Source organism: Colletotrichum graminicola (genome assembly GCF_000149035.1).
Source record: "Colletotrichum graminicola M1.001 genomic scaffold supercont1.41, whole genome shotgun sequence".
Lineage (NCBI taxonomy): Eukaryota > Fungi > Ascomycota > Sordariomycetes > Glomerellales > Glomerellaceae > Colletotrichum > Colletotrichum graminicola.
The window spans coordinates 231270-244027 of NW_007361045.1; the positions used below are offsets into that span (position 1 = coordinate 231270).

The window sequence follows — 12758 nt, forward strand, 5'->3', positions numbered from 1 at the left end:
GTGAGCTAAATCAGATGCATCATGGTCTTGAAATTCCACTGTCTTGAATTGAACTATCGTTTGTTTTCCTTTGTTCTCATTGAAGCTTGGTTATGGCCTGTGTCAGGCTTGAGAATGACTCTCGGTGCGGCTTCGGATATGCATAAGTAAGGCCATTGATGACTGCACTACCGCAATGTCTCAATATCTAGCAACGTATCAAGCATCATAGAGAGGTCACAGGACCAGGTTCAATACACGTGTCACAGATACCTGCGCGGGTCTCACATGCACACATATGTATGAATGCGCGGCTTTCACAATTTACCAACGAGCCATTTGGCAAAGCTTTATCAACGTTTGTTAATAAAGACTCCAGTGAACTCAGATCTATCTCCAGTTTACTTGCAAGGTAGTTCTTAGCCCATTCTAAACCTTCCATCAAGATTGGAGGCAAAGAGTGACACGCGGACCATTGCAGAGCTAAGCATATACTGCACACAGAAACGACCATACATACAACGTAAGAGTAGTTGTGAGTCTTTTCGAAGTGACCTCTTCTGATAAATTAGTGAAACTGGCCCAAGTGTGGTGGATTGGGCGAATAGCTGGCCGCCACGACATGTCATACGTCAGACGATGGCCGACTGCACATAGGCCCGGAACCGCGTCTCGTATGATTCATGAGAGATATTATAGAGAACAGAGAGCTTTATAGCACAGTTTTGTACCGATGTATTCAGTGTCTGAGCACCTCTTGTCCCTCAGTAGTTCTTCTCTGTTCAACCATCCTGCCCAGCACTGGCGCTATGCCTCAAGGTCAATGGGCATGCTATCTGAGGCTGTCTTGGTCACGAACATCATACGAGATGTAGGTTGCGATACCCAATGTCTGAGCTCAGTATTGGTGGCTTTCAACAAAGCACTAAGACGGCCTGGCTTGTATAAATAGTGTCCTAGCTAGGCAGGTGTCTGAAAAATGAATGCATAAAAAGTCTTGCAATAATGGGGAGTTTTTGGAATCAGAAGTCTGTTTCCTGTGGGAAAAAGTGCGAGCTAATGGCTCTTGTTGACGAGTCGAGGGTGAATGATGTCCATGATCGTAAAGGGACCAGGACTGCCTGCCTGTCGCTGAGTGACTTAATAGTTGTAGTGGCCAGATATTGGCTTCTGAAGGGCAATCAGCAACATTTATACGAACGAGAAGACAGGATGAACTAAAGCCTCCCATCCAAAACTGCTATTCCTTCAACCATGGCTCCTTCGAACAAAAAGCTGTTCAACGAGCCCTGGAAATCCGATTATATTTTCAAGGTTCCACCGAATTTTCTGGGAAAGTTAAGAAATGTCCCAATTTCAGACACTTTTAAGGACCCGGCAATCAGCATAAGGTTTCCGGGTGCTTTGGTCGGGATGGGTGCAGCTGTGGTGCAGCCTGAGTTTGGTTGAAACTTTGGGACAGCCAAGGGCGAAAAGGCATCGCAGCGATCCCGGTAGGTTTTTGGGGCACTAATGGGGGAAGATCCAAAAAATTAAATGGGGGGTCAGGGCCATTGATAGAACTTCCACCCAGGCAGCCAGGTTGACAGCAGCAGTGCGCGAAGGGAAATGGTAGACTGTGTACAACATTCCCAACTGATTTCAGGCGAGGTTGTTGCAAAATAATAAGGCGCAGCAGGTTTTGTGTATGAGCCTCATCCATCCAACACTTATCCAAGTCACATGCCTGGTTTCAAAGCGTCTTGTCGTTCAAGATCCTTCGATGGGGGACATCTATGGTTCGAATACACATCACGCATGCGTGTTTCCCCAGGTTTGATAGACACGCTGAGCAGGATGTACAGATGGAAGGCGGGGATAAAGGCTCCAGAAAGTGGAAGTCATATATATATACACGTATAACGTCCGAATTTGATCCTCGAACGTTTGTACGAATGATGTTTTAACCATCAATATGGGTCGGTTTCCCCCTTAAGCCTTGTCAATCTGAACTTTATGTATAAACCCCACAGCCGCGCAAGACGTCACCTTGCATAGGAGATTGTGTCTATAAGGTGGCTGATTCTTCTCGCACTCCTTCTCGCGCTCATTTCGCGATCGCTTCATCCAACAGTTACCGAGACATTATGCGGCATTATATCATCGACCGCCCCCCCCGGCCTTTCATATTAATTCGGCCCCGTCATGACCTCTTCTACCCTGGACCCATTGTACATCTTTATGATGGCTACTCTGAATCATTTTGGTCGACTCTTGCTAAGAGATCATTCCGAAAATTACCAACAGGGGGATATTGGCCTGATCGGGGAGTACATCCATGGAAGCAATACGACAAAGCATTCCGGCGACTCTGGAACTATCAATACCTCCAACCTGCTCCTACTCTCGGGTTCAAAAGCTTCGACACCTCCCTCCACTCTAAAACGCGCCAGTCCCGACCATCACTGGAGACTCCAAATGTTTCTACACTTTGCAAACGAGACCAGCATACGCGTCCCCCCCTTCCGAATAGCAACGTCACCTTTGACCGGAATTGAAGCAGTTCTCGAGGACCAGATCAGCGAAGAGGGTGTGATAAGGTTGGGTGAAGTTTGGACTATATTAGACGACAGACAGAAATATCGCGTTGTAGTGCAAACTAGGGAGATGATTAAGGCGCTGCGGTCAACCAAGCCCAGAGATATACCTCGACGCCCTGTCATTGCCGACCGCTACGTGTCTCGTCCTGGGTGCGATCCCGTCAACCGGGTAAGGGTCTACGAAAATAATAAGGAATTTGTACGCATTCTCAGAGATAGTGTTGCTTCTGTGTCGTATGATCCGGATCTTGTCCGCAGCGCAGTGGAGTTTGTTGACGAGCTCGCCTCGTCCAGGAACGAGCTGGTCTTCACGCACGGAAACCTCACAGCGGACAACATTTACATCTCGGAGAGGACGGGAGATGTCTTGGCGATTGGGAACTGGTCGGAAGCTGGCTACTATCCCCCTTACTGGGAGTTCGTCAAGGCCAAATTATCATACAACGAAGAACCAAACTTCGATAGGGAGGGAGCGGTGGAAGAAATACTGAAACCTTGGCGAATTGAACTTGCTCTCATGAAGCCTGCCCACGAGCTCATGTATTGAGTGTGCGCGAAGGCAGGAGACATAAAGCACAATCGATAACCTAATCTTGATAGTAATCGCAATGCACTTACGAATGGCGTTATAGATTCGTGTTTTCCGTTGTGTTCGACCTTTTCTTTATCTGGCATATAAGCTGGGAGGGGACACGGTCTGAGAAGGGTTCCGGGTTCCGGGCTCCCGGCCCCAGGTCTCCACCTTTCGGCCCGTTAAACGAACTTCGTCCCACTTCACAGCGGTCGGCTGCAGGTCAGCAATGTTTCAACTGCACTACCACATATCATTGAAAATGCTCGAAAACAACGACCATGGATCTACTGCAGAAGTTGCCGATAGAACACGCCTTCCATTACACATATTTCCAAGCCCCATAGTTATACCGCCACTGAAGCAGCCACATCTGCATTCCCTAATCTTTTTGCATGGTCGAGGGTCAAGTGCGGGTATGTTTGCGCCGCCGTTCCTTGCCACGCCTGTCCGTGGACAAGATTCAAACATCATCACGTTGAGAGAAGCACTGCCTCACACGCGATTCACCTTCCCAACTGCGTCGCGGTCAAGGGCAACAATTTATAGGCGCTCCATCATCAACCAATGGTATGACGGAAGTGGTGATTGGGAGGAGACGGTGTTGGGGAATGCCCGGGAGACCGTCCGTTTCGTACACGCGCTCATCAGAGACGAAGCCCTGATTGTAGGCGGAGAAGACAGAGTATTCTTAGGCGGTTTCAGTCAAGGATGCGCTGCTGCACTTCTCTGTTCGTTGTTGTGGGAAGGCGAACCCCTCGGTGGCATTTTGGGCATGTGCGGGATGCTGCCCATGGCCGACACTATCGAGAGCGTTCTGCGAGAGCGTCCTCATACTATGAATGATGAGTACCAGGACGCGGCCCCAGTAGGTTCGGATGACGACGTATTCGAGTCATCAAATCACGAATCACCCTTTAGTCGGAAGAGAGATGACCCCGAAACCAATCCACTTGAACAGGCTTTGATTATCATCCGAGAAGAGATTGACCTTCCATCACACTCATCAACATCAGAACCACCGTTCCAGAAAACACCCGTGTTCCTGGGCCATGGAAGCAAAGACGACAAGGTGCTGCCTCAGCATAGTCAACAGGCCTGTAGGATACTGCGACTGATGGGTTGCCATGTTAACCTTAGGATATACTCTGAACTGACTCACTGGTATTCAGAGGATATGTTACAAGACATGATTGAAGCGTTTGGAGGCAAGGGGACCGGGTCGAAAGGCGTTGATAAGCCTGAAGAGAGGCGGGAGTGAACCAATCAAGTTGACCTCATACACTGATGAATTAATAACATGAATATGGTAATTGAGCGAATGAAATCTCATTCAGTCTAGGGATCTTCATGATTAATGACTTATAGTAAATGAGTACAAACGTCAACACAAGTTTAATCATGTCATTGCAAGAATTGAGTTCCAGGTAGTATGGTACCGAATCGCCCGAGCCGTCTCCCGCAGGGAACTAGTCACCGTTAAACAAGCATCGCATGCTTATTTTGTGGGATATGGAGGCCTCCCCACCACCCATGGATCGTATAAATCTACGGACAGGAAAGCGGTTGAAGAGGGATCTAACCCAGGTACTACACTCACTTAAGCCTCGCTCTTGTTAGCCATGTAGGTATCCACGTATCTTGAGGTTAGCTTGATGACTACTAACATGACTTTTCTAGCCACTACCATCAACCACTGCCCTTTTCGTTAGCCAGCGCGGTGACTTGAGCCCCTTTTGTTGCAGCGATACCATGGAACGTATTCTTGGAAACGTTTGGTCCCAGAATATGATCCTCTCCTCTCAATGAGTTTCTAGGGCCGCGTGACCGAATTTGCGAGACTAGATGCAATGGGTAAGCATCTCAAGCCACTACGCTCCCTCTATCAACGGAACGCTGAGCAGATAAGGTGAACCGTGACCAACATGGATGGCTCTTTGAGGCTTGAGTTCGTGAGAGGCCACATACATTTTCGTCAAACTGTTACTCATATTAAGCCTCTGGAATAGCCATTTCATGACTAAAGCGAGTTCATGGAGTTATTTCATGTCTACGGGCGGGCTGGTGAGCCCAATGACAAATATGCGTCGTTCCGGGCAAGCTACGAGAGAGCCCGACTAAGTCGCAAGCGACTCGGTTCTTGTACTCATCCGGTGCGTCTATGCACCGCGTTGCGTCAGTAAGTTCAATAGATGCGTAAGTCATCAAGGAGACCTGCTGGATAATTGAGTCATTGCGCTACGACTGCCCAGGCTTGTAGCTCATCGCCCGCTGTTGAGCAGAAAAGTAACAAAAGGGACGTTACCAAGGCAGAAAGACACACTAAATACAATCGAGAGTTAGCTAAACGGGTCTCATGACTGAAAGTAAGAGATAGAGGGAAATGTGGGTTGCGTAATGGCGGCGGCAACGTCCTGCCCAGTCTTAGGCAACAACACTCTACCAGTAACGTTCCGGCCTCGGTCCATACCAGAGGAACAATTGAAGGGCAATCTTTGTGCCATCAGCCGCCGTGATTCTGGCTGCGATAGCGTATGTTAAAGTTGCGGTGGTTGAACAGCTCGTAGTAGAAACTTGGGTCTGGCTGGCCAGTCCGCCTCATCGCGTGCACTGTTCCGGCCGGACCTCCCTCTGCAGAACCGCATGCCATCCAGGCCCTTTGAATCCACCACAGTCTTCATGATTCAAAAATTGGACTTCCAGACATGTCATTGAAATAGAGTCATCCAACAACTAGGCGGTTAGCCGGGACCCGGCCAAACCTCCAATCGCTTTCCGCTAACATCCATACACCACCCTACCAGGTTCCCCTGCCAAGAACCGCCCCAGGAATCTCATCCTAGTCGTAAGGTGACGTCTGGAGAGTTAAAGTGCGGGCTTCTTGGCCCTTCACCTGAGCTTCTTCGGGAAGGTCTATCGAGATCCCTTGTCCCGCCTGCACATGGAAGTAGTGGGGTGTGGGGGCTCAGCGAGACAGCCACCTCGGTCAGATGTGGGGTTGTTGAATGATTGACAGGGTCCCTCGTAAGCGTCAGATATCAAACGTCAGGAAGATGTCTACTGGCGTGTAATGTAAACTTGAGCCGTGGTTAAGACAAAGAATCAAACAGGAATCTGGGGAAATCTTTAGTCTAACTGCACCATAGCAAAACGATTACACAGGCCGCAGCTAAAAGGCGGTTTCTTGATAGATGAATCGAAACCAAGAGTTTGCCGTCTCAAGTTCTACATCAACAATGGCCATGGAACGTCATGACAAATCAGAGGAGAATAGTTGGTCAGGAGCTTAATGTGTCCGTGTTGCCGGAAGATGATACATAGACGAAGCTCCTCCGTCCCCCTTTCGACTATTGGGAGAAAAGATCGCCTTACCGACTGTAAGCGCAGCATGCCTTTGGGTATCGATAAATGACTTCTGATAGGAGAAAAATAAAACGCTTGGATCAATGCGTTCTACCAAGAAACTGATTAAGCCACAAGGAGCCGACACATGTTCATGGCATACGCTAGTGGTTTGGCTGTAACATCCAGCTTCCATACCGCCAGCAACGCTTGTTGTTCAGCTCTAGATACTCGGACAATTGGACGGTATATTTAGGGAAGGGATCACATTTTTGATTCAGCCCTCTGGGTATCCAGCGACTTAGAGGCAGGTACTTTCCAGAGCTCCCCTGGTGACTGAGCTGACGGGAAAGTCTTGTCAGCAGGCCGCCATTGCATCAGCAACGAAGGGGGTCTTGAAAGATATTCTTCTACTCCTTCTACTCCAAGGAGCAGTCGACTGGAGTTATGCGCCTTGATCCACGTGGGAACAGCGTGTATCATGTCAGGCTCCGTGGCAGGTCAGGCTCTGAAGATCAGCAACGCATGACGTTCCACCCCCCCGGATTGCCCAAGCCCGCAGATATTGCACATTCGGTGCAGCACTAACCCCTGTAGAGAAACGATATGGTGCCAGAAGTCCGGTTCCCTCCAGAACGGCCAAAGACGGGTGTGTGTGTGTGTGTGTGTGGTGCAAGGTGATTAGTACGTTCCGCCAAAAGGCCTGGCACAGCCGAGAAGCTGCAGATTGTCAGCTGGGGCGGAGAGGAAATGAGGCAAGAGATTGAGGCCAGGAGCTTGGTGATGGATGGACCATTCATCAGTCAATCAAAGAGTGCGGGGTGAAAGCAGAAAGCAGGCTGTCGGTCCAGCACGGGAGGGCGATGATGAAGATGTGTCACCGTCCAACCAGACGGTTGGCGGATTGGACAATGAACTAGGAAGAGGTTGTGTGGCGCAGCTGCACGTCGAGCAAGATGATCATTTCCGATGTCACTTCCCACACGGCCCAGGCCAGGTTCTGCAGGAGTCTGTGGGGATTCAGGTCAGCAGACGCCCAGAATGCATCCGAGCACACCAACGTGGACGCCCCCCCCCCCAGCGTGCTGGGTGAGCTGGGTGAGCTGGTAAGTGGGTTGGAGAGCGGACAAACACTGTGAGAGACATGAGAAACTCCCACTGTCGCGAGCTTCTAGCCAAGGCCTTGGGCACACCTACAGCCCGTTGTCCGGTCACGAGCCGATACAAGCCTCTAAAGGAAGAGGGATACGTGTTCTGCCAAGCAGGGGTCGAAAGCAGCGTTGACCAACATGAGCCGCATCTGGCCTCGACGGGCACAGGATGACGGGGGACTGTTGCTTCTGTAGGCACTAGGCAGATGGTATGGCGCATCATTGCCGAGTTGATGTCCGGAGTAGAGTAAGATTGAGAGCAAAGTAAGACTGCGGCTGGGCTGACATGGCTAACTTGGACGAGCTATCGGACTTGGGGGAAGGCTCGCCGCAAGCTCTGACCTCGACGAGGAGTTGAAGGGCGGAGTACTCCCCCCAGTCTAAAGTGGTTGGCCTCTTGCGGGGATGGCTAGCGTGGGGGTTAGTTCCGTCTGATGGCCGTCGATCCCTCCGGTATCCGATGACGGCAAAGGAGGCACCCTGTAGGTATTTGCGTGCTCTGGGACGAAACGCTTATTTGCCTCTGTTGTTTGATTCAGAAATCTGGAGACTGATTAGAGCTAGGTATACTACCGGTAGGTAGATCGGAAAAAGGAAAAGAAAGCATTCTGGGCACATGATAAAGTCACACTCCCAATCTAGACAGACATTAGGGTGCCATCGAGCAGTGGTGCTCCATTGCAGGACCTCTGCATCATGCAAGCCAACAGGTCTCTCGGTATTTAGTTTGTTCCCGTAAGGATGACTTGCGCCTTCAGCACTGTGTATTGTCCGGTTCTGGGGGGCGCTTGTCTCGCCATTGTGTCCGGCCTTCTTTCTGAAATGGCCAAGAGCGAGCCATATCCGAGATACCATCAATGGGCAGCGTCACTTCACATATGGCTTATTATCGGCCTGCTCTCGAGACCCGGGCTCCGCGATGCTTTCTATTCAAGTCACGAATGCGTTGACCCCTCGCTTGTCAATAAGGCAGACGAAGGCCATGGTCGGGGCTGATAATAGTGAGACTTTAGGCAACGTGCCAAAAAGTCAAAGAACCGGGTAATCCCTGAAATTGAAAAGGATGCCAGCCAGGATCGAGGCCATCCATTCAAAAACAGCATGGGGGCAGAAGGGAATTAATGGGCAGGTCAACAAGCCAAGCTTACGTGAGCGGGGGACGGTCGATAATCGATATAGTCGTTCTTCTTACTATGCCCGAGGGAAACGTCGTCCGCCCCCAAGCAGGCGCGGCTTATACCACGTTGTCCTTGAGCATCTCAGCAATCAAGACATCTCAACGGCCCGTACTTTTCATTGCCCAATCTGCATCGCGGTATCATGGCATCGCCACGTCAACTAACGGCAAGCAGCTCAACTAATGCAGCAACCCCCTTCTGCCCTTGCCATTCATTATACACACACCAGCGCTGCATTTCAATAACAACAGTCTTGGTCCTTATTCCCGCTGCTTCGGCCGAGGTGCACGGCTGCTTCACCTTCTTCTGGACCTGCAGACACTGCATTTCTCAAGTCACATGCCCTGCGCCATGGTTGTGATCCCGTGTCCTACGTATGCAGCCGCTGGCTTTGAGCAACAGGCAATTGGCTGCAAGATCCCGAGGTCCCGCGTAGACGAATTCGAGGCTTATGCCCCAGCGACCCTCGAAGCCTCTATGGTCGCAAGCATCGGGGTTGACCCACGACCCGGCCTGGTTTGATGACGGCGCATCATCAGAGTCTTATGCCACATGACCATTGACGTTTTCTCCACACCATGCCTCTTTCACGGCAGTTGCTCAAGGGCCATTTGAGCATCCAGCGTGGGCAAATGGAAGCCTGGCAGTCATGTAATGCGTACTTGGTAACAACACCTGGGCCAGATCAGCAGTAAAATCGTGCTTTACTATCTCTGACCGTTCATTGGGCTCATTCACACTTTCTTTCCGTCGGCAGATCTTGATGGCAAGTTCCCGTTGCCCCAAAAAGTTGGCTGGGCCGATGAACAGACCGTCCAAGACATGATTGTTCCTTACAGTCCTTCAACCTCGGTCTACGGGCGTCGTTTCTTCATGGATCGCGGGGCACGCCTGCTTCACCGGCGAGAGATGGGCCCTTCGGCAGATGAGCCCGAAATCATCTGGTCGGGTAGGCGTCGGCCAGCGCCCGACCATCTCGAATCGACCTATTGAAGCTTTCCACGAGTCGCTTGATGGGCCCTTTGCTGGTTCCTCGTGAGACTTTACGGACGGGACGCCCGCCATGTGGGCTCATCCTGACCGGTGATGTCTCACCGTCACGTCCGTAACGACGACCCTGAATCTAGGGACGCATACCATTGGGCCATCAACTCAAAGCACAGCGACGATCCGGTTTGCTTTGGGCATTTTCACATAGCACGATAAGCCCTTAGACCCTCGGAGCACTTTCCGACGACGGCGGCTTTTGTCCATGCTCCCATATGCAATGTCCCGCCTCACTCATTGTGTCTAGACACTACGTACGATACGTCCGGGTCTATTGGAGCTAACCCCCACTCAGTGGGCGTTCCCCAGAAGAGACCCCTCTTCAACCCCGACCACATTTGGCATGGTTAGTTTTGGGTTGGGTCAGCTTTGCTTTGTATCTCTAGACATCCTCTTCTCTCGCATACACTACGCCGACCTCTTGTTCACTTGCGTGGGCGAAACACCGGCCCTGCCCTAACCTTCACGCACTGTGTCGCAGCGGACCTCGTTCAGGCGCTAGAGTCTCCTAGAGATGAACCCCTTGTCTTTTGCTGCATTCTTCGTACTACATGCAGCCGTGCAGGTCGACTGCTCGACGCAGGTCAGAATGGCCTGCCCGCTTCTCCCTTTCATTCGTATGGCGTGACTGGCTCTTGTACACTAGACTGGCCGCAGGTACTATCTTGTACACACAATTATTTATTCGCCTGTTCGAGCCCTGTTCTATGTGTCGATCTTGGGTGAATGACGTTGGCTTACCGCATTGGGGCGAGCCGCCGTCGCAGGTAAGAATATACCACCAAGCTACCTCGGACGCCACAATCTGCAGACAGGCTAAGAAAGACTTGTCGAGGAAGAAGCAACCTATTTTGGAGCACTTCTCTTTGCTCAGCTTCTTTCCCATCATACCTCTCATGATAAAAGGTGCTCGACGCCTCCTCACCCCCTTCCCATGAGCAGTTCGTTTATGCTGGCCTCCTTGTATTCTTAAGCCCGCTAACTCTTCGAAATATCTGTTTGGTACCTTGTTTACTCTACCACCGAAAAGGGCCTTCTGTCGTACCAGCTCAACTTTGCCTTACATATCTGGCACGCTTCATACGACATACGTCGTGCGTTCCGTCGTCCCACTCAGGACCAAGAACACCTCCCAAAACACCTCTGCACCAAGCATGGCGCCTCACCAAGACGCACCCTCACCGGCAGGGAGTTTTACAACCGGCTTCGATGGAGTCTCTTTCCGGCCTAATACTTCATCAAGCCTCGAAATCGGTAGCCTAGCAGCCGCCGGTTCGCAGTCACCTCTCAGCAGCTCATACAACAGCGCATCGCTCGGTGTGGATCTCCATGAAACCCGACCGCTCGTTCCCGGAGTCTACGTACCGACCATGTGCTTCTTTGAGCCGGGCACGGAGAATGTGGACATTGACACCATTGCTCGCCATGCTGTGCGACTCGCCCAGGCCGGTGTCACAGGCCTGGCCACGCAGGGGTCCAATGGAGAAGCAGTTCATCTTACTCACGCCGAACGCCAGCTCGTCACAGCAACGACTCGTCAAGCCATCAACGATGCTGGTTTCTCTCATATGCCCATAATTGTCGGCTGCGGAAGTCAGAGTACACGCGAGACTATACAATACTGCACCGAGGCCTGGGCGGCTGGCGGAGACTACGCCCTGGTTCTCCCCCCATCTTATTACTCGGGCTTGTTTGCGCCGTCGTCAGAAACCATCGTGGAGTACTTCAACGCCGTGGCAGATTCATCGCCGATCCCGATCATAATCTACAACTTCCCCGGTGCAGTGGGAGGGCTGGACCTATCTTCCGACGTTATTGTGCAGTTGTCTCAACATCCGAACATTGTCGGCGTCAAGCTTACATGCGGAAACACGGGCAAACTGAATCGCGTCGCCGCCTCCACGAGGAAGTTAGCCAAGAATCCTAACGCCGCAGTTCCGGAATTCCTTGTTCTTGCCGGCTCAGCCGACTTTTCAATCCAGTCCCTGGTGGCTGGGGGACATGGCATCCTTGCGGGTCTGGCCAACATTGCTCCCAAAGCCTGCATTAGAACAATTGAGCTTTACCAAGAGGGCAACCACCAGGAAGCTCAGGACATGCAGGAGATTGTTTCTCAAGGCGACTGGACCGCCATCCAAGGGGGCGTCGTAGGTGTCAAGGCTGGTCTTCAAGCATGGTTGGGCTATGGAGGCGTCGCCAGGAGCCCCCTGCCGAAGCCAACGATGGAACAAATGAAGAAGTGGAAAGAAGGGTTCCGAGACCTTGTCGTTCTTGAGAAGTCTTTGTGAGACTGGTGCAATCGCATCATGGGCCATCTCTAAGGATATCATGAAAATACGGAGTCATGCTTGTTTCCTAGGAAAAGTCGGGTTATGGATAAGGTTGCCTCTGGCCAAGAGTTACGGCTGGCTTTTTTCCGACTTTGCCTCTGGGTGCCTTTGGGTTATCCAAGGCCATTGGATTTTATCCATCATATCTTGTTTGAACCAAAAGTTGTGTTACCGAAGAAAGAGACCTGCATGGCTTTATCTCTAGCTTACCTTTTAACTTAGTGACATGGGCATTTTACATTCGTAGAACGCCAACAGTTCAATTGCACTAGTTTTTATCTAAATAGAAACATTTCAAAGCTTGAAAATATCAATGAAACAATCGCACATATAGACTTTCCACAAGGCGTTCGTGACATAAATTCAAGATATTTCTGGCGAAACAGCCACAACTCTGCAGGCACATAATCAAATTGACGACATACTGCATTCACCAGCGGCGACCACTCACATTTACCAGCATCTTGCAAGATAGTAGCACATTGTCTCTCATAAGCTTGTCAGGAAGGCCATTTTAATGGTGGTTATATAACTTCAGCTTTGCCACGTCAGACCACTTCGTACGCTTCGTGCAGCATAGG

General features: G+C 50.9%; 2 protein-coding genes across 2 annotated transcripts; both read left to right on the forward strand.

The window, feature by feature from the left end:
- Positions 1–2436: 2436 nt before the first annotated feature.
- On the forward strand, positions 2437–3105 carry GLRG_08811 (uncharacterized protein; the record flags this gene model as incomplete). The annotated part of the gene is made up of 1 exon (XM_008099361.1): positions 2437–3105. The coding sequence occupies one exon, from the start codon at positions 2437–2439 to the stop codon at positions 3103–3105; it is 669 nt and encodes a 222-aa protein (XP_008097552.1).
- A 7896-nt stretch (positions 3106–11001) lies between these two features.
- GLRG_08812 (dihydrodipicolinate synthetase) lies at positions 11002–12135 on the forward strand (the record flags this gene model as incomplete). The annotated part of the gene is made up of 1 exon (XM_008099362.1): positions 11002–12135. The coding sequence occupies one exon, from the start codon at positions 11002–11004 to the stop codon at positions 12133–12135; it is 1134 nt and encodes a 377-aa protein (XP_008097553.1).
- Between the last annotated feature and the right edge of the window lie 623 nt (positions 12136–12758).